At 38.7% G+C, this 26,059-nt stretch overlaps 13 protein-coding genes across 13 annotated transcripts; 9 read left to right on the plus strand and 4 right to left on the minus strand.

Moving 5' to 3' along the window:
* Positions 1-21: 21 nt before the first annotated feature.
* On the plus strand, positions 22-3,840 carry ECM16 (ATP-dependent RNA helicase ECM16; the record flags this gene model as incomplete). The annotated part of the gene is made up of 1 exon (XM_056230364.1): positions 22-3,840. The coding sequence occupies one exon, from the start codon at positions 22-24 to the stop codon at positions 3,838-3,840; it is 3,819 nt and encodes a 1,272-aa protein (XP_056084290.1).
* A 310-nt stretch (positions 3,841-4,150) lies between these two features.
* On the plus strand, positions 4,151-8,167 carry POM152 (Pom152p; the record flags this gene model as incomplete). The annotated part of the gene is made up of 1 exon (XM_056230365.1): positions 4,151-8,167. One exon carries the CDS (start codon positions 4,151-4,153, stop codon positions 8,165-8,167), a length of 4,017 nt encoding a protein of 1,338 aa, XP_056084291.1.
* A 276-nt stretch (positions 8,168-8,443) lies between these two features.
* On the plus strand, positions 8,444-9,373 carry DPI35 (Dpi35p; the record flags this gene model as incomplete). Its single annotated transcript, XM_056230366.1, has 1 exon — positions 8,444-9,373. The coding sequence occupies one exon, from the start codon at positions 8,444-8,446 to the stop codon at positions 9,371-9,373; it is 930 nt and encodes a 309-aa protein (XP_056084292.1).
* Positions 9,374-9,482: 109 nt separating this feature from the next.
* On the minus strand, positions 9,483-11,012 carry RRB1 (ribosome biosynthesis protein RRB1; the record flags this gene model as incomplete). The annotated part of the gene is made up of 1 exon (XM_056230367.1): positions 9,483-11,012. The coding sequence occupies one exon, from the start codon at positions 11,010-11,012 to the stop codon at positions 9,483-9,485; it is 1,530 nt and encodes a 509-aa protein (XP_056084293.1).
* A 256-nt stretch (positions 11,013-11,268) lies between these two features.
* Positions 11,269-11,895, minus strand: JLP2 (Jlp2p; the record flags this gene model as incomplete). Its single annotated transcript, XM_056230368.1, has 1 exon — positions 11,269-11,895. One exon carries the CDS (start codon positions 11,893-11,895, stop codon positions 11,269-11,271), a length of 627 nt encoding a protein of 208 aa, XP_056084294.1.
* A 517-nt stretch (positions 11,896-12,412) lies between these two features.
* Positions 12,413-13,790, plus strand: REC114 (Rec114p; the record flags this gene model as incomplete). The annotated part of the gene is made up of 2 exons (XM_056230369.1): positions 12,413-13,660; positions 13,746-13,790. The coding sequence occupies 2 exons, from the start codon at positions 12,413-12,415 to the stop codon at positions 13,788-13,790; spliced, it is 1,293 nt and encodes a 430-aa protein (XP_056084295.1).
* A 263-nt stretch (positions 13,791-14,053) lies between these two features.
* ERG29 (Erg29p) lies at positions 14,054-14,767 on the plus strand (the record flags this gene model as incomplete). The annotated part of the gene is made up of 1 exon (XM_056230371.1): positions 14,054-14,767. One exon carries the CDS (start codon positions 14,054-14,056, stop codon positions 14,765-14,767), a length of 714 nt encoding a protein of 237 aa, XP_056084296.1.
* A 77-nt stretch (positions 14,768-14,844) lies between these two features.
* Positions 14,845-16,203, minus strand: GID8 (glucose-induced degradation complex subunit GID8; the record flags this gene model as incomplete). The annotated part of the gene is made up of 1 exon (XM_056230372.1): positions 14,845-16,203. The coding sequence occupies one exon, from the start codon at positions 16,201-16,203 to the stop codon at positions 14,845-14,847; it is 1,359 nt and encodes a 452-aa protein (XP_056084297.1).
* A 1,109-nt stretch (positions 16,204-17,312) lies between these two features.
* On the plus strand, positions 17,313-18,971 carry GAT2 (Gat2p; the record flags this gene model as incomplete). The annotated part of the gene is made up of 1 exon (XM_056230373.1): positions 17,313-18,971. The coding sequence occupies one exon, from the start codon at positions 17,313-17,315 to the stop codon at positions 18,969-18,971; it is 1,659 nt and encodes a 552-aa protein (XP_056084298.1).
* A 70-nt stretch (positions 18,972-19,041) lies between these two features.
* On the minus strand, positions 19,042-21,069 carry PSO2 (DNA cross-link repair protein PSO2; the record flags this gene model as incomplete). The annotated part of the gene is made up of 1 exon (XM_056230374.1): positions 19,042-21,069. One exon carries the CDS (start codon positions 21,067-21,069, stop codon positions 19,042-19,044), a length of 2,028 nt encoding a protein of 675 aa, XP_056084299.1.
* A 204-nt stretch (positions 21,070-21,273) lies between these two features.
* CIN4 (Arf family GTPase CIN4) lies at positions 21,274-21,849 on the plus strand (the record flags this gene model as incomplete). Its single annotated transcript, XM_056230375.1, has 1 exon — positions 21,274-21,849. One exon carries the CDS (start codon positions 21,274-21,276, stop codon positions 21,847-21,849), a length of 576 nt encoding a protein of 191 aa, XP_056084300.1.
* Positions 21,850-22,239: 390 nt separating this feature from the next.
* Positions 22,240-23,352, plus strand: RIM11 (serine/threonine protein kinase RIM11; the record flags this gene model as incomplete). The annotated part of the gene is made up of 1 exon (XM_056230376.1): positions 22,240-23,352. The coding sequence occupies one exon, from the start codon at positions 22,240-22,242 to the stop codon at positions 23,350-23,352; it is 1,113 nt and encodes a 370-aa protein (XP_056084301.1).
* Positions 23,353-23,884: 532 nt separating this feature from the next.
* On the plus strand, positions 23,885-25,354 carry SIP5 (Sip5p; the record flags this gene model as incomplete). Its single annotated transcript, XM_056230377.1, has 1 exon — positions 23,885-25,354. One exon carries the CDS (start codon positions 23,885-23,887, stop codon positions 25,352-25,354), a length of 1,470 nt encoding a protein of 489 aa, XP_056084302.1.
* Between the last annotated feature and the right edge of the window lie 705 nt (positions 25,355-26,059).

Consider the following 26,059-nt stretch of genomic DNA (forward strand, 5'->3'; position numbering starts at 1 on the left):
GAGTATTTCAGCAGTATAGATATGGGTACTTATAGAAAACGGTTCAATGAGAAGGCCAGGTCCGGCCATATGGCCAAATTAAAGGAATTGAAAAGAGTCAGGAATAAGCAGTTTACCAGACAGGATGAAAACGACGAAGAGATGAAGAAACCGGATTCAGATTCATCTGAAAGCAATACTGTAGATTCAAATGTCAATGCAGATATTCTTAAACCTCTTACTGATGAAGAAAAGAAGATAAAAAAAAGAAAATTGCAGGAACTATTTACTCCAAAGGAATCCAAAGTTTCGAGATTAAAAAAAAAAAGACTGGATAAGTTTATCGAACATCAATTGAAAAGAGAGGAAAGAAAAACCATTATCGACAAACTCCAAGATTATAAGATAGACACGAGTCTGTTAACAAGCTCTAAAAAACTGGGTGAGGGTAGACAGACTAAAAGGGAAGAGTTCAAAGAAGCATTAAGTCTAGAACGTCAAGGAAGAGGAAATGAACAAACAAAGGAAATATTGTACGAAGAGTATGAACCAAAGGTTTGGGATAAGGATGTTGAAGTGGAAAGCCATGAAGACAATGGCGATGATAGTGAAGATGACTTCGATGCTAGATATGCTAGTGTGGGTGAATTAAAAGATAAGGCAGGGGAAGACAGTAAATCCTCTGGCTTTATCGATCATAGACCAGCTAAATTTGGTGGTTCTGGCCATGGCTTCGGATTCAGCAACGTGAAAGTTATAAATAAAGGAAATAAAACTCCAAAGAAAAAATATAATTGGAGACAACGTGTGGTGGTGGAAGAACTGAAGAAGCACGGGAAAGAAGATGAAATGGATTTTGAGACTACATCAGAAGATGATGATGTTGATGAAGATAGTGATGTGGAAGGTGAAGGAGAACAGGAGAATGGTAGTGAAAACTCACTTGAAGAACATGAAAGTGCAGACAGTGAAACAGAATCAAAAGACAGTGACCAAAAGCACATCGGAAATGAGTTCAAGGACTGGGCTAATCAAGAAATTAAGAAAATGGAAGGCAGAGATCAAGAGCAGGTCACCCCCACTCTAAACATTGGTTACAAACCGATAACTAGAGAAGAGGATTTAGACGATGGTCTCAAAGAAACGTATATTCCAGTAAATGAGCATTCCAGGCGTAAGGCCTTCTATATTAATGTCAAAAGATCGGAAGAAATCCAGAAAACGAGAAGCCAGTTACCTGTATTTGGTGAAGAACACAAAATCATGGAGGCCATTCATCATAACGATGTGATAATTATATGTGGTGAGACTGGGTCAGGTAAGACTACCCAGGTGCCACAATTTTTATATGAAGCAGGGTTTGGTGCCGAAGACTCGCCAGATTACCCAGGTATAGTGGGCATTACACAACCGAGAAGAGTAGCGGCTGTGTCTATGGCTGAGCGTGTGACTAATGAATTGGGTGATCATGGCCATAAAGTAGGATACCAGATTAGATTTGACTCCTCTGCAAGGGAAGATACGAAGATCAAGTTTATGACAGACGGTGTCTTGTTACGAGAAATGATGCGCGATTTCAAATTAACCAAGTATTCCTCCATTATTATAGATGAAGCCCATGAAAGAAATATTAATACTGATATTCTGATCGGTATGCTAAGCCGCTGCGTCAGGTTAAGGGCTAAACAGCATGAGGAAAATCCGATTGAACACAAGAAATTGAAACTTATTATCATGTCAGCTACATTGAGAGTATCAGATTTCAGCGAAAATAAGGCATTGTTTCCCATTCCACCTCCCGTCTTGCAGGTGGATGCAAGACAGTTCCCTGTCTCTGTCCACTTCAATCGTAGAACTGCATTTAACTTTACAGAAGAGGCTTTCAAGAAAACTTGCAAAATTCATCAAAAGCTCCCACCTGGTGCTATATTGGTGTTTTTAACTGGTCAGCAAGAAATCACCCATATGGTGAAAAAACTGAGAAAGGAATTTCCTTTCAAGAAAAATTTCAAGCAAAATAAGGAGTTGGAAACGTCAATTTCGAAAGTGGGCATTAGCTCGAAAACAACAGATTTAGAAGCTGAGGATATAGATTTTAGCGTCCAAGTTATTGATGAGGATAAATTCAAAAGTACAATTGAGTACGAAGAGAATGAAGCTGGTAACGAAGAGGATGATGAGGAAGAAGAAGAGGGGTTTGAAGAAACCCTAAGTGAAGGGCAAACGGCAAACGATCCCCTATATGTGCTTCCGTTGTATTCTCTACTGCCAACCAAGGAACAAATGAGAGTCTTTCGGCAACCTCCTCCAGGTTCCAGACTGTGTATTGTGGCAACAAATGTTGCAGAAACATCACTGACAATTCCCGGGGTGAGGTATGTTGTTGATTCTGGGAGGTGCAAGGAACGTAAGTATAATGAATCAAATGGCGTACAGAGCTTTGAAGTTGGCTGGGTTAGTAAAGCTAGTGCTAACCAAAGAAGTGGGAGAGCGGGTCGTACTGGGCCGGGCCACTGCTACCGTTTATATTCTTCTGCTGTTTTTGAGAATGATTTCGAACAATTTTCTAAACCTGAAATCTTGAGAATGCCTGTGGAGAGTATTGTCTTACAAATGAAGAGTATGGCCATTCATAATATTGTCAATTTCCCATTCCCAACTCCTCCAGATAGAATGGCTCTTTCCAAAGCTGTGCAATTGTTACAACATTTAGGGGCTCTTGATGATAAAGAAAAGATCAGTGAAGATGGTAAAAAGATGAGTCTTTTCCCACTTTCACCTAGATTTTCTAAAATGCTGCTTGTATCTGATGAAAAAGCCTGTCTTCCCTATATTGTGGCTATTGTTAGTGTACTATCGGTGGGAGATCCGTTTATCAATGAATTCGAATTGGGGATAAATGAAATTACTAGGAAAGCAAACCATGATGAAGACGTAGATGAAAAGGATAAAAAACTTGATGAATCTACGTCAGATATGGACCCAGAACTCAAAAAGGAGTTGCGTAGTAAATTCTACAAGAGTAGGTCACAGTTTAGTAAATTAGACAAATTTAGTGATGTATTCCGTTTACTAAGTGTCGCAAGTGCGATGGATTATATTCCAAGGGAGCAAAAAGAAATATTTATAAAGAAAAACTTCTTGAGAGGAAAATTCATGGAAGAAATAATCAAACTGAGGAAACAATTGATGTATATCATCAAATCTAACACGTCAAAAGAAAACATTGCTGTTGTAATTAGAAATGAAGACTTGAAAACAGACATTCCAAGCGCGATACAGATAAAACTATTGAAACAAATGATTTGCTCAGGTTTTGTCGACCGTGTTGCTATAAGAGCAGACGTTCTATTCCCAGATGATGCAAAGATAACGAACAGAACCTCATTGATCAACATTCCTTATGTTCCTGTTTTGGCCACCAGAACACCCAGTATTCAGGACTGCTTTGTCTATATCCACCCGACTTCAATCCTGAATAATTTGGGAGAATTACCACCCAAGTACATGCTTTACCATTCATTACACTTGGGTGGCAATAACAAAACAAGAATGAACGCTTTGTGTGATATTGCAAGCACACCGCTAGCGAACATTGCAAGAAAGGGTCTTCTTTTGACGTACAGTAAACCTCTGACCGGCAAAGGTTTAAAGACAATCAACCTATCGCTTACGGAGCGTTATTGTTATGTGGTTCCTAGATTTGGATCTACAGTTGACAATGATCTCAAGATTGGCTGGAATTTGAATCCTGTAGCAGTGCATCAAAAGAAGCAAAACGGCCAATGGACAGTCACCAAGTTTATCACGAAAAAGAGTTTCCAGAACGCCACAGGCGAAAAAGATAACAAACAGAAATAATTCATTAGCATCACAGCACAATTGCATCAGTATATAACGACATACAGAAAGAATATACTGACCGTTATTGTATTTTAAGTAGTGTTAAATATATAGTACTAGCCCCCATAAGATCGGTTTTAGTTTAGCGGCAAAAGGCGTCATAATATTATAACTTTATACGTATTTGAACACTTGGCACGAACTTATTTTTTTCTATGGAACAAGATTAAGAGTTAATTTAGGCAGTAATAAGAAGAAACTCATCGAATCAATTTAAGACGAACAAGAGGTTCATTCTACTAAGTAATTCCATCAGAAGGCGCGTATAATGGAGCACAGATATAATGTGTTTAACGATACTCCGCGAGGGAACCATTGGATGGGCAATTCTGCTTCAGGATCAGCACATCCATCATACAATGATCGTTCCAGTACAAGAAGTACACGACGTTTCCAATACAACGACAGCGAAACTAGCGAAGAAATTCGACCTCCACGTTCAAGAAAATTGGAGGATTTCAAAAGTAGTAATTTGAGGGATGAAAACTCTAAGACACCAGAACGTTACAGCAAAGACCGCTACATTAGCGACGATAAAAAGGTCAATATTAATTCGTTGCCTCTAATATCAACTGACGTTCTAGAAATCTCCAAACAAAGGACCTTTGCCGTAATACTGTTCTTAATGATTCAATGTTATAAAATATATGATCTGGTTATACTAAAATCCGGATTACCGCTGACGGGTTTGCTGTTTAAAAATTATCGATTTAATTTCGTGTCCAAATATTTCATTATAGAATCCTTATTCCTGTATGTTTTGCCATCGTTTAATATTCCAAAACTGATATTTAGACCATGGATGGTGTATCTTCAAATCTTAACCATGACGGCATTGAACATTTTTATATCAAGCGATCGTGAGCTCATTCTGATTTCATTGATCATGACCACCTGGCGGAAACTTCATACGAAGGAATTGAGTGTAACAGGCACATCCATTGATCATCGTCGTATTGTTGATTCTTCCGCCCATTTTAAAGGTGCTCTAACAATTAAGATCCTACCTGAAAACACTGCCATGTTCAATCCTTTGCACGAATCATATTGTTTGCCAATGGATACCAACCTTTTTAAATTTAACTCTGTTGACGTGCCCATTAGAATAAATTCGACTGAAGAAATTGATTATATCGAGCTTGAATACAGGGATCTCTACACGAATGTAGCAGAGCAACGTTCTTTGACTAAGAAAGACTTCAAAGTTATCAACAACCCCAAGATCTTACTGAAGAAAGAAAACACAGTTTTAAAAACTAATAAGAAAGACTTCGAAGAAGATAGCACAATTCGTTATTTAAGTTTGACTCTTAATGACATTGGATTCTATCAAATCAAGAAAATTGTTGACTCCAAAAAATTAAATTTAAAAATTTACCAATCTCACCTGATTGTCTCTTACTGTCCAAGTGCTTCAATTACCGGAACCGGGAGCAATGATAGATGTATTGGTGACTCGGATAATGTATCTCTTGAAATTCAAGGTGTGCCTCCAATGAGGTTAGCCTATTCTAAGATTGTGAATGGTCAGGCATTTTCCTATGTAGACTCCAGCTTGCAGCCAGAATATTTTGAGTCACCCTTACAATCAAGTAAACCCAAACAAAGCTTTACCCAAGATGAATTGAACGATCTAAAATGGGGCAGAAATCAGCCTGTTAATATAAATTTAGACTCTTCAATTACCCAAGACGGTAAGTATGCATATAAAATTGATAAGTTGATTGATGGCTTGGGAAATGTGGTGGATTTTACAGATTTCCCTGAGGAATTAAAAAAACGTCATGGCTTATCCTATGATTTCAATGTTCACGGGATTCCACGTGCAGCTCTAGAAGAGCGATTTGATTCTAAATCACCTACAAAAAGATCAATCGCTATTGTATTGGAAGAAATCAAAAGCTGGGCTTCAGATATTCCGTATGTTATTAGTTTGTCCTATGTTGACGCCCAAGACAAATCTAAAAAAGACATGAATATCACCACAGATTCTTTGACTAAAGTGTTTCAGGCTGATCTTCCAGGGACGTATAATTTAGAATACGTCGAATCCAAGTTCTGTTCTGGTGTAATTGTTGGCAAATCAAATGTTATAGTGACTATGCCAGTCGCACCTACTATGGAAGTTAAATCATTTCCAATCTTGGACCAATGTGTTGGACAAGTAGGATTAAATTTCGAGTTATCTTTTACCGGTGCTCCACCCTACTATTATAATACTAAGATCTATAAACTTGAAAACGGTGAAAGAAAGCTATATGACGCAAAAAGATATACCTCCGAAGGTACCAGAAATCATTTTAGTTATAGTCCGTCCAAAGAAGGTAACTATGAAATCGTATTTGACAATGTCTCTAATAAGCTGTTTACGGAACCAATCAAACTAGAACCGGTTAGAGATTACACCTTTAAGACTTCAATGAGAGTGAAGCCAAGTGCAGCACTGAAACTCCACCATGATTTGAAGCTTTGCTTGGGTGACCATAGCAGTGTTCCTGTAGCTCTAAAAGGTCAAGGTCCTTTCACATTAACGTATGACATCATAGAAACATTTTCAAGCAAAAGAAATACTTTTGAAGTTGAAGATATTAAAATCAATGAATATGTCATTAAAACTCCTGACTTCACCACCGGTGGTGACTACATTTTATCTCTAGTTTCTATCAAAGATTCTTCTGGCTGTTTAGTCGGTCTCAGCCAACCGGATGCTAGAATAAAGGTAAGAAGAGATATTCCATCCGCCACATTCAATTTTTTCGAACCTGTCAAAGAAGTCAAAATTAAGCATGGCTCTGTTACTGAAATACCGCTCAAACTAAGTGGAGAGGGGCCATTTGCCGTTAAATTTAAACACATGGATTACAATGGAAAAGTTCTCAAAGAATTTGAAAATAAATTCCAGAACAGCTACAAACCAGCCTTGAGAGTGACTAGAGAAGGACTTTACCAACTGGTTGATATGCGCGACTCAAGTTGCCAAGGTAAAATAACCAACGAAAACAGTGTTTATAATGTATCTTTCTTAGAGAGACCAAGCTTTGCTGTCCAGAATAACCATCACGTCAATAGACTAACGAGTAATTTATTTGCCAAGGAAGATGTTTGTCAAGGAATGGAGGGTACTGTTGATTTGGCATTATTTGGCTCGCCGCCGTTCGTATTAGAATACGATTTGATGGCTCCTAATGGTCATATTTCCACAAAAAAGATTCAGGTGGCAACCAAATACGCCTCTTTAAAATTGCCCAATCAAATTCCTGGAGAGTATATAACTACTATTAAAGCCATTTATGATGACAATTATGGTGAAACTGACACACACTCTGAAGAGTATCAGTCAGAACTCGTGATCAAACAGACCGTGCATCCTATTCCAGATGTTGTTTTTGCGGATGGAGGTAAGACCATGCGCGCATGTGCTGCAAATGTAGGCCAAATATCATTTTTAGAACCAATTAATCTGAAATTTTTGCAAGGTGAAAGTCCATTTTCAGTTACTTTTAGCGTTTACCACGAGAGTACAAGTAGAACGGATCAATATACTATCGATAGCATTGACTCGGAAAACTTTTCCTTCGAAAAGTTGTATGAAGGCATGAAGTTAGGTAATCATGCCATAATAATAGATTCTGTTGTTGACGCAAATGGATGTATGAGCAATGTTATTTCTGGGCCTCGTAATCAAATCCTCGTATCTATTACCGATGCGCCCAAGATACATATACTAGATCCTTCTACTGAGTATTGTGTCGGTGACTACGTCGCGTATCAATTAAATGGTGTAGCACCGTTCATGATTAAGTATGAGTTTAATGGTGTTCCATTGAAGTCTAAAGAACGCAGCTCCCAATTTGTGAGATTGGCATCTGAACCGGGCGTTATATCCATTACTTCTCTACAGGATTCGTCATCACAATGTATTGTCGACTTCACGAAGCCTGGATTGAAGAATGAATTTGATGATTTATCCCTGAATATACATCCAATTCCCTCCGTTACTGTTTCTCAAGGAAATTACGTCACTGAAGACATTCGCGAAGGTGACCAGGCTGAAGTCATCTTTTCATTCGAAGGTACGCCACCGTTCTCTTTAACTTATGTAAGGACAGAAGAAACGGATGGCAAACACGGCAAAAAAAGATCGCAGGTTGTTGAAACACATAAGGTCACTGATATATATTCCAATGAATACAAGGTAGTTACAAGCTTGCAGGGTACTTACGAGGCGATCGAAATCACAGACGCTTATTGCTTTGCTAAGAATGATCTCTTTTTCAACAACTGAACATAAGATATTCTGATGTAGAGATTGTCACCCGTAATGTCCACGTACAACTTCAATGTATAATAAATATCTGTAAATCAATAGTATAATACTAAAGAAACCAAAAGTCGCCTTTTGTGTTCTCCTTAACCGGTAAAAACTATCAACTAATGGTTGGTTCGTAATCAAGTCAAAATAGGGCAAGGTGAAAAGAAAAAAAAAAGCGACATTTCAGTAGATTGGCGTATTGTGAAGGATATTATAACAACTTTCCAAAAGATAAAGCATATTGGATAAATGACTTATCCGAAAAGAATACCTATAAATGCGTGGAATGATACCTTTAGGGTAGCAAAGCCCTTGATTGTTACTTTTGATGCGTATAATACATTATATGCTACAAAGCTTCCGGTGATGGAGCAATATTGTATAGTTGGACGTAAATACGGTATCAAGACTACTCCTTCAACATTGACAAAGAACTTCCCACATGTTTTCAAGAAACTAAAGGAAGATTATCCTCAATATGGAAAACATTCCAACATCAAACCTGAAGAATGGTGGTCCCTTTTGATAAGGAACGTCTTTGTACCAATTGAAATTCCCGATGAAATGATAGATGAAATATTAATGCGGTTTGAGGGCTTTGATTCATATTTCGTTTATCCGGATTTGATAGAGTTCTTAAGCAACCTAAAGTCCAGATACCCAAATATTATTTTGGGAATAATAAGCAATACTGATCCAACCTTTTACAAGTTATTAAAGAATATCGGGTTGTATGAAACTTTTGCCGATAGTATTTATTTGTCATATGAGCTTGACCTGATTAAACCTGATAGAGCAATGTTTCAATATGCGCTTGACGATATTATACGTAAAAATTCTCATTTGCTGAAAATGTACTCCAGGGAAGAAATTCTCCAGCATTCCTTCCATATTGGGGATGAATTGAAAAACGATCTTGAAGGGGCACAAGCTGCTGGTTGGACTGGTATACTGCTGGATAGAAGCGATAAATATGGATACCTATCAGAGTCAGTTGGCAAAGCATCCAGGGACGAATATAAGCTATCAATTGATAAAATAGATAATCATTCCATGAAGACTTGGGAAGCAAGTACTAAACAAAAGGACACGGTACAATTGAGTGAAAGGAAATACGTTGTCTCGAACTTTGAGGTTTTAGAAGAACTATTTTCTTTGAACGCTGAACTGTTTCAGTGACGATTACATATTATAGAAGGTATTTGCTAATAACATCAGTTATGAGTTGTGATGGATTTGTGTATTAATAGTTTCTTATGTGTAAATGTATGATTTATGAATTACATACTTAGACACTGATTGTTTTCCAAACGTTCAACCCGTCAGTACCGGTACTTACTAAACAACCTGGAATCTGTTTATGCCATTTGACATCTTTAACTTCCTTTTGCCAATGCACAAATAATAACTGTGGGGGAATCTCCTGTAACTCCTTTGTTTCAGCGGTTTGTTGTTTGATTTCTTCATCATCAGCCTCCACAGATAGATCCCATAGGGTTACAGTATTATCTTCTGAACCCACTGCAACAATAGACTCATCTAATGGGTTAAATGCGATAGAAGTAATGGCACCCTTATGGAAATCATATTGAGCAACTGGTTGAACAGTATCAGCATTGCTTGGTGTGAACTGTCTCAAATCCCAAACTCCCCAGGTACCGTTATCATCACCACTTGCGAGCAAATAGCCGATCTTGTCACTCCAACTTATCACATTTACGTCGGTGTTGGAAGCTTTCACAGAGATAGCTGGCTTATGTTTTTTTGATCTTGTGTCCCAAATCCTTATATATCCATCGCAACCGGCTGTTGCAAAAACAGTGGATTCCGTCCGGGACCATTGAATGTCTTCTATGGACTTATTGTTTGAAACAGTGAAGGGTTGTTTATCGGTCACCCATCTTGAGGTGTGCCTTTGTGTGAAATATATTTGACCCGAACAATCGCCTGACAATAAAGCGCCGGTCTTGATCAATGGTGACCAATCTAACCCATAGCCTTCAACATTCCCATGACTTTTAACAGTATGAATAGGTCTTTTGGCCGACTTTGAGATCTGATAACCTGGTGTAGAAAAAGCTTTACTTTGCGGAGCCAAATCGTATATGTAAACATCCCCATTTTCACTCATTGTGGCAGTTAGCACTTCTTGATTAGAAGCAGCAAATGGAGATACTTTTAGTCTATTAGTTGTATCTTTTAGTGGCATATTTTCATTTTCAATAACTGCATCCACATCATCTTCCTCCTCTTCATCATCATCTTCTTCGTTATCATCTTTTAGAAGAGTCTTTGTTAGATTGGAAAGTGCCAAAACCATTAATTCATTTTCTCTTTTCCTGGAAGATTGCGTGGCCGTAGCTAGTAAAATCGACTGTGGATAGTTTCTACGTTCAGAACCCAACGTATCCGGAATGACATCTAATGTTAAACATGGCCAAGGCATATTGACATTATGTAGCATTTCATAAACAGAGGGATCGGCCTCAAGAACTTCATCTGGGCCCAACGGACGAGACATATGAGGTAAATATAGCTCTTGAACATTCTCTTCATTGCCCTCGGATTGGTCCTTTTGTACTAGAGTTTCCGCTTCTTCTTGCTTTTTCTTGAGGTCATCTTCGTCAATAATATCATCATCACCGTCAATTTCAATGATTTCACCATCACTATCACACTCGTCACTCAATTGGTCTTCCAACTCATTCATGGGAGCATCTTGCTCTTCGGATGTAGCAACGGTAGGAACAGAATGAGATTGCGTCTTGGCAGAGACAACTCTATCTGGCTCGTCGATTTCAATAGACCTTTTTGACATAATGACGCTGCTTCCTTATTTGGATACGAAACAGACTGTTGGTTATATGACTATCTACTTACTGATTCAAACAATACAATCCCTTTATGAAGATGGGCATCTCATCGCTATTTCAAATTGCGTTTTGCTTTCAGTATTTTCGCATGGTGAAAGAAAATTTTTCATGGCTCGAACGAAAAAAGAAACGTGATCATCAAGACAATGAGAGAGGTAAACATTGTATTTTGTGCTTTGCCTATGTAGCTTATAGACTATATTAAGTTTCCAGCTGAGCATCATCGATAAACTCGTCCTTTTGTTGTTTGTTTTTCTTCTTCTGGTTCTTTTTCGCTAGTTTTCTCTGGTTTTCTTCATCAATAAGATTAAGTCTATTAGACTCAATATGGTTTACAAAAAACTCACCATTTTTGGTCTTCTTTGCCTCATTAAGTGTAGCCTCCACGTTATCAAATAGCTCTACTCTTGTCTTGGCCAGTCTGTTCAGTATTTTATTGTCCCTCCCCCCGCATTCCATTTTCCTACACTGTCTTAGAGATTTAAATGATACTTCACCAGGCTCCATATATTTGTTTTTTCTCAAGTTGTGCCAGGGGGTTATTAAGATAGTACATTGCGGCATTTTATTTCCTTGAATAGATTCCGATTTGCACAGTTGTAAGCAGTCATTTATCACTTCTTGCGGTACATCATCGATTGTTTTTTCATTTGAATGTAGCTTTAAATAAATATGGCCGCTCGAGAACTTATCAGCATGAAACCAAACGTAATTTAACTCTTTGTAGCTCCATTTGATGAGCAAGTCATTTTCAAATTTATCCTTACCGGTTACGATTTGGTGGGATATTGAATACTCAGTTGGTTTTGATTCATAAAAATACACCATAGTGACAGAGAATGAAATTCTGATGCAACCTAGGAATTTTATTAGTGAAGGTTCTGTGATCAACCGTTAAATAGTTCTGTTACCTATATGTTTGCCTTTTTATTGTTTTTTATCTTTCAATCCAATTGTGCTTTTTCCTTTTATATTATTACAAGATTGAATTATCTTAAAAATGGCGATTCCTAACCTAAATTTAAAATGTCTTTTTAAATACTTTTCAACCAATTGAACACTGAAGTTAAGAGTTCTAGCAAATAAACAAGATTCCACTAAGAGCATTGATCAAATACCCGTTGGCATTTTATGACAAGTACAAGATTGTAACAGAAGTTAACGCACCCATGTGCCATTTTATGAGTTCTTAAAGGCGGGATAACTTTGAAATTTCGAGTATTGGCTTTTTGCCTATAGTGACTTCCGTTATGGGTTGGGCGGCTAACCTACAAAAAGCAGCAAAAGCAATTGCTAACAGATTTTTAACTCGAACCAACCAAGGGCCCAAGTAAGGAAGAATCCAATGTACGAATATTGTTCAGTTATAATCAAGAAATACTCCAAATACACAGTTCCTCCTATCGCTCCAAAAGGGTTTTATTCCCTACTGGAACCTCCTCAGTTAGATAAATGGCAACATCTTTCAACCAACTGTACTCTCCAATTTCAAATTCTACTAGAGGACTCGGGACAAGTTGTTATTCATGTGATTCTTAATAATTCAACTCTCCTAGAACATATTCGGCTGCCGCTAGGAAATAACCATGATTTGATACAATTTTCATCCAAATGCCCTATAATCTCATGTAAGTACATTTCCGAAGAATATGGACCTAAAATGTTGAGAAGATTTCAGATAATTTTACCAAGTGATCTTGAATTTAACCGGATTGTCGTTTGCTTGAGAAATCTTAATTTCATTATGAGAACAGCCAAGACTTCAATAGCTCAAAATACCATAAAAAACCAGGTATTGGACAATAGTAACAATAAGAGAGCTGAGGTCAGTGAAGATAATAATCTTGGCACTTATTCGAATTTCAACACACAATTTCAAACGCAAAATATGATAATGGACTTCAGTCAACGTTACCAGGAAGAATCGGAGAGAGAACTAAGCAATCGTCCAAATAGAACTTTACCACACCGTAATTTTTCAATGGTTCAACAAAGCTTTCCAAACGCAGATGTAAGTGTGGAGCAGTTTTCACAGGACTTCAATACCCCATTGGCTAGTCAAGCTGTTCCAAGTCGACCTGAGCAACTGAGTGTGAAGTTAGCAGAGGCTCCTCAAGGCCTGCCAAACGTTACTAATTGTTCCTCTGATGCAGCAAGGGAAAAAAAGAACACACCTATCTCTGTTGATTTACCTTTGGGAAAGGACATTACCTCGTGCAATACTAACTTATCTCACCTCGTTAATTTACCAAGGGAGGACCTAGAAAAGGAAGAAAACATTGAGGGCACTGGTTTAGTCACAACACCGGCAATGAGACGCAATATAGAAGGACAAAATGTAACGAAACAAGATGCCAGTAACAGGGAAAAGGTCGACAATAAGCTAAGCGGTTCCCAAGAAACGGAGAATGCAAATATATCTCAAAGAAATACAAAAATATCATCGAGTGGTTCAAATAACAGAAAGGAGGCAGACAGCGCTTTAACTCAAGAGGTTATGATGGGCGTCGCAAAGACTTACAGAAATGCATCAAGAAAAATATCTAAGCGGCTAATCAAGGAGAAGTTGAAGGACGAAGAATTTATGAAATGGGTATGTATAAGTTTTTAACAGGATTGACATCCTAGAAAAAATACTAACAAAGTACATTTTGGAGGTTGAAATATTGGATAAAAAGGTTAATAAGGTTGAAACAGTCCTCAGTAAAATGTTCGAAAAGTGAACCCTTTTTTCAGATTATCCTCTGACATTAGCCCCGAAAGTAAATAGAAAGTAAACCCGAATTTCGGTAATATCGCTAAGCAAGAAAGAACAAGCTCGTTTAAGTAGGGTTTCTCAAAAAAAAAAAAGTAAAGCCTTTTAAAAATGAGATCTCACAGAAGATGGATATAATATATATATGTATATGAAATTTTCGATATAAATTGTACATGAAAGTGTTTTAGAGTGCAACGACAAAACAAGAGGAGAATCATACAGAACAACATGTCTTTGAAGAATAGGTATTTAGAGCTGGAATCAAAACTAATAAATAAACTACAGGAGCTACCATATGTTCATCAATTCATTCACGATCGAATAAGTGGTAGAATTACTCTTTTTTTAATAGTGGTCGGTACTCTTGCATTTTTCAATGAGCTGTACATAACCATTGAAATGAGCCTTTTACAAAAAAACACATCTGAAGAACTAGAGCGGGGAAGGATCGATGAAAGCTTGAAGCTTCATAGGATGCTAGTGAGTGATGAATACCACGGCAAAGAATATAAAGACGAAAAAAGCGGGATTGTCATCGAGGAGTTCGAAGATCGCGATAAATTTTTTGCAAAGCCTGTATTTGTGTCAGAGCTAGATGTTAATTGCAATGTTATTGTAGATGGCAAGGAAATTTTATCTTCCCCGTTAAAATTCCATGTGGAATTCTCACCGGAAGATTACGAAAACGAAAAAAGACCGGAATTTGGCACTACCTTGCGTGTATTGAGAGTGAGACTATATCATTATTTCAAAGACTGCGAAATATATCGTGATGTAATAAGAAATAAGGGTGGCGATGAAGCAAGAAAGTTCACAATTTCGAATGGCGTCAAAATTTATAACCATAAAGATGAACTACTGCCATTGAATATTGATGATGTCCAATTGTGTTTCTTGAAGATTGATACAGGTAACACAATAAAATGTGAATTTATACTATGAAAAACTTCACAAAAAGAAAAAGAAAACAACTAGTTACTGTAATGTGTATTTATATATATATATATACTTTGTGCAGCTTAATTTTCCACCCTGGGCACACCTATTTGGTTGTGATGAAGTTGATTTTCACACCAGGACCACAACTTCATTATTTGCGTCAATCTTGGCTCATAGGGGAATTCAGAAGAATAGTAGTTGTTAAACTGTTGTGAGTCTTTTGTTTTCGCATCTGAAGAGGTCAACAATTCTGATGTTTGGTTCCAATAGTTTTTATTTTCTAAGTTTTGGAAAATTGTCGCGGTTGAACTTGTATCAACATTCCCGTCCCTTTGTTTCAGCCAAACTGGATTACCAGCACTCGCGGCCTCGTTGCTTGCCATTTTTTCGTTGATTGGCTGGTCGGAAGAAATGTGATTTATCTTCGTGCCGTTCGAGCCATTGACGAGATCGTTGTTGTACACCGTGAAGTTCTGTGTAATAATCTTTTTATCGGAGTTCAACAGGTCAGAGAACTTGGAGTTATTGTGACTGATCTCGAATTGAATCTTTGGATGAATAAACTTTAGCAATTTCTCATTGACCAAATTAGCTATCTTGGATCTTAAAGATATCGAGTACAGATTCTGTAGGGACTTGGGCAGTTTAATGCTGTCATTGTCGATCGTCGCATCAGACAGAGGGAAAAGTAACAAAGTCATCGCTAGCTCTAATTCTTGCATTTTTTTGATATTGGACGAGGCCTTCACGGCAAGTTTCTTCTGAGAATACTCAATCAGATTGAGTATAAAGTCGTTCGAATCTCCGGACACGTCCTTTTGCTGATGATGGTTCCTTATCATTTCGATCAAATTGAGCAGCAGCAATTTAAAATGCAGGTCTCCATCTATATCAAATTGCTGCTGCTGCTGCTGTTTCTCCGTCCTATCCGCATCATTTCTCGTGGCGTTGAAAGTCTCTTCCAGCACCTCCAACCCAAAGATCGAGTTTATCTCGTCCATTGCCTTGTTGATGTGACCCAGTTTGATCAGGCGTTTGATATGGAAACGCTCTTTGATCTTGTACAAGTCATTGAAAAGCGCAATGTCCTTGTTGTTGCGTATGAACCCGAGCTCCTTGGCCATTCTGACGCTCGAATCTTCATAGGCCATGGAGACAAAGTAGTTGAGCAGGAGCCGGGGTAGGGTGGGCTCTATCGGAGTGGTCTGTATGGTGGAGAAGCCCTCACCCTCAGCGCCGCCGATACTGTTGGGCTGAATCTTCAGCGGATAATGTATGGTCTTGTTCGCGTATAGCTCGCCCATGGCCGAATACTTGGCTACCTGCTCCTTCCATTCCTCCCGGGTGAAACACTTCTTCCCATACGTCAAGTCCGTCGCACCATTCTTGCTGCCAGCACTGCGCTTGCCGGAATCGTTACCAAGAGTAGATATAGTCATTTTTAATTGCTATCAGAGAGAGACACTTTCTCGTCCGGCTGATACCTTACATTCACTTCCCCATACTTACACTCAATTGACAGTAATTCATATTACCCATAAGAAAAACGATGCACACCAAAAATATCTCCTGCAACGAACCGGGAAGCGGGCAGAGTCAGGGAAACCGAGATCGACATTGATAGTGATAAACAGCAACACAATGGGGGAGATTCCCATTCACTCGGAGCGGATCCGGACAGCATTCAGTAAACTCCGGGATCCCAAAAAGGGCCGTACACAAGCCCAAGCCGAGCGAAAAACAAAATAGAAAAATTAAACGGGAAAAAAGGAGCGCAAGGGGAAATGCGCAGGAGCAGCATCAAGAAGGAGAACTAATTTTGGTTTTTCCGTTATTTATTTTTGTTGAGTCATGGCCACGTCACCGAAATCGGCAGCGCCGCGGGTCTCCCGTGCCGCTACGCGTCCATTAGTGGTATCATCGCTACGTCAGTCGCCGCGCCAGTTTGGTCCAGACCAAAGGAGATGCACGATCGGGCGCACTGTACCCTGCAGAGTTGGAGATAGTGTAACGGTGACTTCAACTCGCCAGCACCGTTTCACATTCTTCTGTACACGCCCTTATCTGAGATAAAGTTTCGCTCAATGGCCTTCCCCAACCGGAGGTTCCGGATGGAGGTTTTTCCGGTTCCCGCTGATTTTCACTGCGTGGGCCCCGGCGCGGAACTATCCAAAGCTAAAACTCAACGGATATTTTGAAATATAAGGTTTACAAGCTAATTTCCTAACTTTGTTTAATTGCTGATGCGCTTGCTATTGCATCAAAGAAATTCGGTTATCTTTCCTTCCCCTTCGTCTCGGCAATCTTGTATAAAAAACATACTTTTCTAGAGTTTCACTTTTCCTATGTCTTTGTATATATTGAAGGAGGATTTCCTGTTCTTCTTGCTTTACTTCCACTCGCGGAACTCCTCTCTCTTCTTGTTCAAGTTCTCGAAATCTTGTTTTTCCACCGTATAGTAATTTCATCTTTGCTTCAACGTCTTTTTTGTTCTCACCCCTAGTAAAGAAAGGGCTTTTACAACTTGTCTCAAAATAAATTCACCGAGATGCAGGCCCCAAATGTTTACCCCTTCCCTCAGCAGCCACAACCTCTGTCCCGGTTCCAATACGGTCCTCCGCAGTTTGTATTTGATCATTCTGCTCCGAGAGTAGATCCTCTGCAATCTAATGTAACTATAAATCCTCGATTGCCCGTGCAGCATTATAATGGTCATATAAACCCTGTAAGCAACAATTACGCCTACTACTACCATCATCTTAATAATAATAACGCTAGCCCTGCTCTTCACGCTGCTAATACTCAAATGCCTGACAATTCACTTTATAGAAATATACACCAAGTTCCCTCCGCTCCTCAACGGTTAGTCAGTATTATACCGGATCCTCATATGCCGCCCAACATTTCTCATTTCCAACTAAATAATATTCATCCTCAAATGCATGTTCCTGTTGCTCATAATACTCATTTCCAACAAGTACCAGCCTACAACCACACCAATAATAGTAATAATAATAGTAAATATAACAGTGATAGCGATAAACCTGTGGATTCGAATGATAATGGGGTGTTGGATAATGTTGACGAACGTTACCGTCGCGAGCTTAACGAGGTGGTTCCCTTCTTCAAAAATTTCGAAAACAACGCACTCACTTCCACACCAAACAATTCAGACATTCAATCTACCATTGATGAATTAGCTAAACTGAAATCTTTGTCTAATTCCACCCATTTTAAGCAGAGTATTGCTACCCAGAATTTTTACTCCCTTCAAAATCATATCACAGCCATTGAAAACCGTTTGACTTGTTTACTCAATGATAGACAGCAAAAAGAACGACAAGAGCGGCAGCAGAAACAGGAGATGCAACAGAATTCCGAAAATGAGAACACCTCACCGCCATCTAATAAAATAAAGTTACCTTCCTTACAGGAACTAACTAACTCTATCTCCACCCAACATCCTCCTGCCACTTATGACAATAAAAGACATTCTTCAGATTCAGAAGTAAAACCTAGCATTGCGCATGATCCATTATACCACCGTCACACTTTTCTACCCTCTTCTTCCTCCTCCTCCTCTTCTCCCACGGCCGGTTCCGTGCCCCTTCAAAAGTTACAGGTTCCAGGACAAGACCAGTCTGGTGATGCAAAGAAGAATGTCTCAACGACCTCCTTCAATTCAATAACCTACCTACCAAGCACCATCTTATCTCCGACTGTGCAAACACAGTTGAAGAGCATGGCCACCTCCAGTGCGAATTCAAAGAAAAAGAATAACAGAGGCAGACCAAGAGCTATCCAAAGACAGCCTACGCTAACTACTTCTAGCCATTTCATCAACAATTCCAATTCCAGCGTCGCTACCGTTTCAACTTCACTCCCATCCGCAAGCAACCGTGAAAAGGACCCCGATGCCAAAAAAATAATTGAATTTTGTTTCCATTGTGGGGAAACTGAAACACCAGAATGGAGAAAGGGTCCGTATGGTACCAGAACCTTATGCAATGCCTGTGGCTTATTTTACAGGAAGGTCACCAAGAAATTCGGATCAAAAAGCAGCAATCTACTATTAAGATACAGAAGAGCTGTTGATTTGGCCAACGATCGCAGAATTCCCGATTTTATTACCATCCCCAACAGGTTCATTCATGATATGGATAATGATCAAACGCTAGATTCGGAATATAACACAATATTGCAATAGCAATACTTCAATAGTATAAGACACACATTTATATTTATATCTACATACATGCGTGCATCCAACACGTACTTTATTCCCCTCTATTATATTCTTTTGTATTATTTAGCCGCCCACGTTTTCCTAACGTTTTCCTAACGTTTTCCCAACATTCGAACCAATTTGTCATATATTTCACCTTCCATAAATTGTTCAAGTTAACAGTAGATACAATTTCGGACCACTTCAACTTGCAACCAAATTTGACTAAATCGTCGAAGCTACTGTGTTCAGAATACGGGACATTAAAAACTTGAAATTTGTTGTATTTTTTGTACTGCCTCAATATACTTGAAACATCAAATTTGTTTCCGTCATCATCCCCCTCACTCTTCATCAATTTTAAACAATATCCAGCATTATTATCCATTTCTTTATCATTATCATTATCGTTATTTTTTTGATGTTTTAAACCAAAATTATGACTCCACCCCGTGGGTATGAACCCAATAACATCGTCGACATCTTTCAAGCAATCTGCTTCCAATCCTTTTAAACTTTTCAGATATACTTCGATAGTTTCTTGACTTTTCAAGACTCTAATGGGTACCAAATGTACAAACGATTCACTCATGTTGTCGGTGAGTAAGCTTTCGTCCCATTCGTCATCCTCGTTTTCATTGTTTTGCAAAACCGTTTGGATCATCGAAAATTTCACGGAATTTGGCGTAACAAATAATTTAGTTTTTAACAGTTCACAAATTCTGATGGCTAACTTTTCTTTTCCAATAGTATACGTCCCCACGAGAAATAAAAATTTGTGACGTTGAGATGCCAGTGTCATTTTTTTTCGAAAGTGGAATAAGTTCCTTTGTGAATCACCAAACGTCTTGTTCTTACCTTGTTCCAGTAGCTGCAATGTAAATTCTGCCACAGTAGTGCATACAGAATGCTGTGAAGGAAAATTATATCCCATGGTGAGATATGTCGTATCTAAATAAACTTGATCAATGGTATGACTCGCCGTCTCCGCCAACCATTCCTGAATTGTTCTTATCATTTGAGCATTGCTTCGAAAGTCTCCCGTATGTAAAATTTGTCTTATGGGCCTATCACGCTGATTTGCCGAAAACTCTTGGAAAAGCATTATTATTGCACCAGGGCAGTGATTAGCGTCCAATGTAACGACTGAAATCACATCCGTTATCCAAAATCGCTTATTCATTGGTAAGATTTGGATCTCATCCATGGGTATTTTGAATTTTAGATTTACTAAGATTGCAGTGATTTTAGAACAGTACAGTATCTTTTTGACCGGATTCTCATCAGGATTGTTCCATGATTTTTTAAGTCCCATATAATGATCGGAATGGAAATGTGAAAGAAAGTATTGCGAAATGGTCTCACTGGCTCTATAGTTGAAGCCATCAACAACTATTTCGTGGTTATTGTCAAACCTAATTTTTTTGAAACTTGGTAAGTCAGGTTTAGTCCTCATTGGTCTCCTTAATGAAGCCGAATCCCTCTTCGGTTTTGTTGGAGATGGTGGATTAGAGATAGAAATCTTACCACCCTTTTTGCAAGTCCCCTTATTGTTATTGTCGTGTCCACTGTCTACACAAATTTCACAGTGTGTCTCTCTTTCGTATAGCTCTAAATGGGAGAGATTCAGCGAGCAAATAGGACATTCAATAACATCTGCAGATATTTCGACGTTTATTTGCTCTTCAAGCTCGGTCATAATTCGATCTTCCGTCCGGATATCCGTCCCAATATATTGATCTTCATGCAAGCTGACTAGGTCTTCCTCCTCTGTGTCTACAATTATTTCAACTTCCCCTGTATCGTCAAGGCAAATGCTGTTTTCATCATTGTCATCAATAACTACTGGCTCTATACTAGTGTTCGATGCGGAATGATTAAACCTTTCGAATGGATACGAACTGGAGCGAATAGGCAAGTTTGATGAAGTGGGAATATTAAATTCTGTCAAAGTCCTTTGTCTTTTGATGGATGTATGTGAGGTTTTATGATGGGTTCTATCATTAACAGTACTGGCAACACCACTTCGTTTTCGCTTCACCTCAGATCTTTTTATCTGCACTATGGATTTTCTTGGCATGGCTGATCAAGTAAAACCTACAACTAGGCGGTATACTTCCTTAGCATGTATTTTGATCTGGGAGTCAAGTCATTCACCGTTTATTTTATTATTGTACTATTACTATTGTTTTTTAGCCCGTTTCCATGGCAAAATCTAAAAATCCAATGATACTTTATGTAGGTGAAAAGAAGGGAACTCAAAGAACAAGGACAACAAGAATACATGGGGCTGCTGAGTATTATTAGGAAACAGAAACTCAAAGACAGAGAGATCCGGTGCCTGATTTTAGGGCTTGACAACTCGGGAAAGTCAACGATAGTAAACAAATTGTTGCCCGAGGATGAGCAGAAAGTCAATGGCATAATGCCCACTGTGGGGTTCCAAATACATAGCCTGGTGACACGGGACGTAATGGTATCGTTATGGGACATTGGCGGACAGAGGACGTTAAGGCAGTTTTGGGATAACTACTTTGACAAGACACAAGTGATGATATGGTGTATAGATGTGAGTCTTTTGATGCGCTTTGGTGAAACCATCCGAGAGTTAAGGGAACTGATCAATAGAGACGAAAACCGGATAGGATACCAGTGCGCAGTTATCATTGCGTTGAACAAGACCGATCTGGTTGAGGATAAATCCGAACTGTGTCGAAGACAGAAGTTGGTGGAGCTTGAACTGAAGAGTCTGTTCAAGCCTGACATCCGAATAGCCGTCGTTCAATGCAGCGGCATCACCGGAGAAGGGATCGAAGACTTGCGTGACCGGCTGGTGGAGTCCTGCCATTTTCCTCAATAAACATCGAAGACGCCTGCAGTATATATGAACTTTAACTAAATGTCAATATTTATAATGTGATAGCTCATTACCCGCAGGCCATTAATGCTCGTGGCTTTTACTCATTCCGGATAATAATAGTACCAAGGGGTTCTGCAGGCTTGCGGGTTACAAAACACGGGTCCATCGTAGATCCAACAGGAGAAGGAGAGGTAGTGAGGCCAACAATTTATCGCCAATCGGTCAGTTACATTGTCCCAATTTCTTTTCTTTCTGGCGCATTGCATTTTTACACCTTTTTTCCCATATTAGCCAACCACGGAAGTCCCATTCGCACATCATAGGGCAATCTTGGCATAGCATTACATCGAACCACGGCAATACGACCACGAAAGCTAGGACACACACAGAATGAACATTCAAAGCAACAACCCTCAGGACCTCAGCAATAATATAGTGTCTAAACAGGTTTACTACGCCCATCCTCCATCAACGATAGATCCGAATGATCCCGTGCAGATATCATTCCCCACCACCGAGGTAGTTGGGCATGGCTCTTTTGGAGTGGTATTCGCCACTGTTATTCAAGAGACGAGTGAGAAAGTTGCCATTAAAAAAGTTCTTCAGGACAAACGCTTTAAGAATAGAGAATTGGAAATAATGAAAATGCTCAATCATGTAAATATAATAGACCTAAAATACTTCTTCTATGAAAGGGATTCTCAGGATGAGATCTATTTGAATTTGATTTTGGAGTACATGCCACAATCTTTGTACCAAAGATTACGTCATTTTGTCCATCAACGCACGCCGATGTCAAGATTAGAAATAAAATACTACATGTTCCAATTGTTCAAGTCATTGAACTATCTACATTATTTCGCTAACGTTTGTCATAGAGATATCAAACCACAAAATTTATTGGTAGATCCTGAAACTTGGTCTCTAAGACTGTGTGATTTCGGCAGCGCAAAGCAACTGAAACCTACCGAACCTAATGTTTCCTATATTTGCTCGCGGTATTATAGGGCGCCGGAGCTGATCTTTGGTGCCACTAATTACACCAACCAAATCGATATATGGTCTTCTGGCTGTGTAATGGCGGAATTATTATTAGGCCAACCGATGTTCCCCGGCGAAAGTGGCATAGACCAACTGGTGGAAATTATCAAGATCTTAGGCACCCCATCAAAGCAAGAAATTTGCTCCATGAATCCGAATTATATGGAGCATAAGTTTCCCCAAATCAAACCAATACCATTGTCACGTGTGTTCAAGAAAGAAGATGATCAAACTGTGGAATTTTTGACTGACGTCTTAAAATATGATCCCTCGGAAAGATTCAATGCTTTACAATGCTTATGTAGCCCCTACTTCGATGAACTTAAACTTGATGACGGTAAAATAAATCAAATTACCACTGATTTAAAACTGCTGGAGTTTGATGACAATGTCGAATTAGGACATTTATCACCTGATGAATTATCTTCTGTAAAAAGAAAGTTATTTCCCAAGACCAAGTAGAGTAGTGGGAAAAGCTTCGACAAAAAATAATGTAGGGGTAAAATAAGACACAAAATTCTTGCTTCCCATATTACTAGTATCATTACTACTACAACTACTATTATTATTATTATTATTATTATTATTATTATTATTATTACTGTTTTTATTATTATTATTACCGTCATTAATACTATATCATCAATATTATAGTAAAATAACGTTAGCTGAAAAGAAAGAAAACAGTAAAATCAACATAACGACGTCACGTCAACTCACTTCAATAAATTTATGTATACGTTCTATAATGTCAAAGTTATTGTGAATAGAAAGAAATTCCGATATACTAAAACGATTTTCTTCGTATGACACTTTTCCCTTCATCCGGGTAAACGATATCCTTAAATAGGCTGAAAAGGTTTTTAGAGTATAAAGGGGCAAGTGCGCAGGCCCATCGTAAAACACATGTAGTGAATGTGCTTCCAATTTCAGGCGCGTTCAGGGCTAGATTCGCCAGCAAATATAACATAGAGCCTAGAGTACTGAATTAACCATGGGTAATGTTCCAGGGAAGATAGATCAAGAAGACGGTTTTAATGACGCAAGACCGAATTTATCAAATAACACTACGTCATCTGATTCCGCCGCCAAACAATATGAAGGCGAAGTATCTTCAAGGGTTAGAGCGAGGCGTACAACCTCTTTGGTCAATAACATTCTAAATGGCAATAATTCTCGTCCAAGAGCTGGTTCAAACATATCCAGCACCAGTAGGAGAAAGACATCAAGAGAAAAGGAGCTGGCTAAAGAGGCACATGCCAAGCAATTAGTTGTAAGGTGCAATGAAACTGTAGATGGCGGATTTCTAGCTCCATTTGGTTGCTATTCCTTTGAGAAGTTAGACTATGACACTACTGTCGTTAAAAATTTAATAATCAAAAGGAAGTTAGCGCCGTTTTACACTCCGCTGCAGGATTTCGATGAAAGTTGGACTAGAGATGAGTTGATAAAAATTGTTGACGGTTTACCATTACATGATACGTTTGATGAGAATCTGGAGGAGTTTGAGGATGTGCCGATAGGTAATTTGAGGAAGTCAGCATACAATGAATTAATAGACAAATCTTTATCCAAAAAGGAACAAAGGAGAATGCATGCGAAGATATTCAGGGCAAGACTGTATAAGAAAAGAATTTTATGGCAAGAAAATGAGAATGAGTCATTCTTGGAGAAAAAATTGGAAATGAGAGAACTTGGCAACAAGGCCATTAACCTTAAAGATAGTCAAAATAGCCAGGCAAAGAAAAATTGTCATTTTCCAAGCGATGATTTGAAGTATACACTTTACAGAAATGGTTCAGAGTGTCCCATTTGTTTTCTTTATTTCGCGGCCCCCTTCAATTATTCGAAATGTTGTCAACAGCCTATCTGCACTGAATGCTTTGTACAAATTAAGAGGGCCGATCCCCATTTTCCTCATGATGAAGTGGATCCTACTGAACCACCAACGAACGACAATGAAAAGGACCCCAACCTTCTCACTTCTGAACCAGCAAATTGTCCGTATTGTGCGACTGCCAACTTTAGCATCACCTATCAACCACCCACAGATCGTGAAACTGGCATCGGCGGGATGCCTCCTGATACCTACGTGTATAAGGAGTGTATCACGGCAAAACCGGATGCAAGTGAGCCGCACGTCTCTGTAATTACTTCAGATACTATTCGTCCTGATTGGGAAACTAAGTTGAATAAAGAAAGGTCAAGATTGATGAGAAGATCAGCAAATGCTACCGCTATACATATAAGCAATAGACTAATCGACCCCAATCATAGTTCAAGGAGAAATACAAGCAACAGTGTAACACCCATCCAAGAAGAAAGTACGTCGGCTTCAAGGTCACCGGAACCGACAATAAACGAAATTGAGGACCAAATGGTTAGGGAAGCTATCAGATTGAGCCTTGAAGATCAAGACAATCGAAAGAAGTCAAAAAGTAGAAACGCCACTTTGCGACCATAACCCCCAATTATCATTCTCTTTATCATTATCAAGAGACCAATCTTATAAAAAGTTGTCGACCGTTTGCTGCTTTTCTTTGTTTCCTGAATGGTCGAAATGTGTGTCCATTAGTCTCATTTTTTCTTCTTTTTTTGAGTTTCAAGGTATATAAACTAACTTGGGAACATGGTTGACTGCTTTCTTTGAGTAATTATGAAGTCTACACCATTTATGTGCTATAAATTTTTGGTCTCCTAGAAAGTTCCAAGTTGTTTTGTATGCATCTGTAAATTATAAAACTTGAAGTCTCATCTAGCTTTCCCCCAAAGTTTCGTTCAATGTCAGCAAGGTAATCTTTTCGTACCTCTTTCTGGGACTGCAAATCCATAAATAAAGCGTGCTTAGCCTTGGCAAATTTTTGAAACCAGAATCTGCCTTAAAAGGTCGATAATTATCGAACCGATTAGTTACTCTCAGTATTGCTGCTACCGCATCCGCCGATACAACTTATGCCAACAAGGACAATAAAGTCAGAATCTGATTAAAATATGGGTTTTAGTTTATTCGACGAAAGAGAATATATTACTTATATACACATATATATTCAACTTCATTTACATAAAATCTATACCTTTCTCATCGACTGCTATTACTTAACCCACCATATGGTATTTGTACATGCTTGATATTTTTCTTGGTGTCAAGCATCTACGTTCAGTGATAACA

The sequence above is a fragment of the Saccharomyces kudriavzevii genome (genome assembly GCF_947243775.1).
Source record: "Saccharomyces kudriavzevii IFO 1802 strain IFO1802 genome assembly, chromosome: 13".
Classification (NCBI taxonomy): domain Eukaryota; kingdom Fungi; phylum Ascomycota; class Saccharomycetes; order Saccharomycetales; family Saccharomycetaceae; genus Saccharomyces; species Saccharomyces kudriavzevii.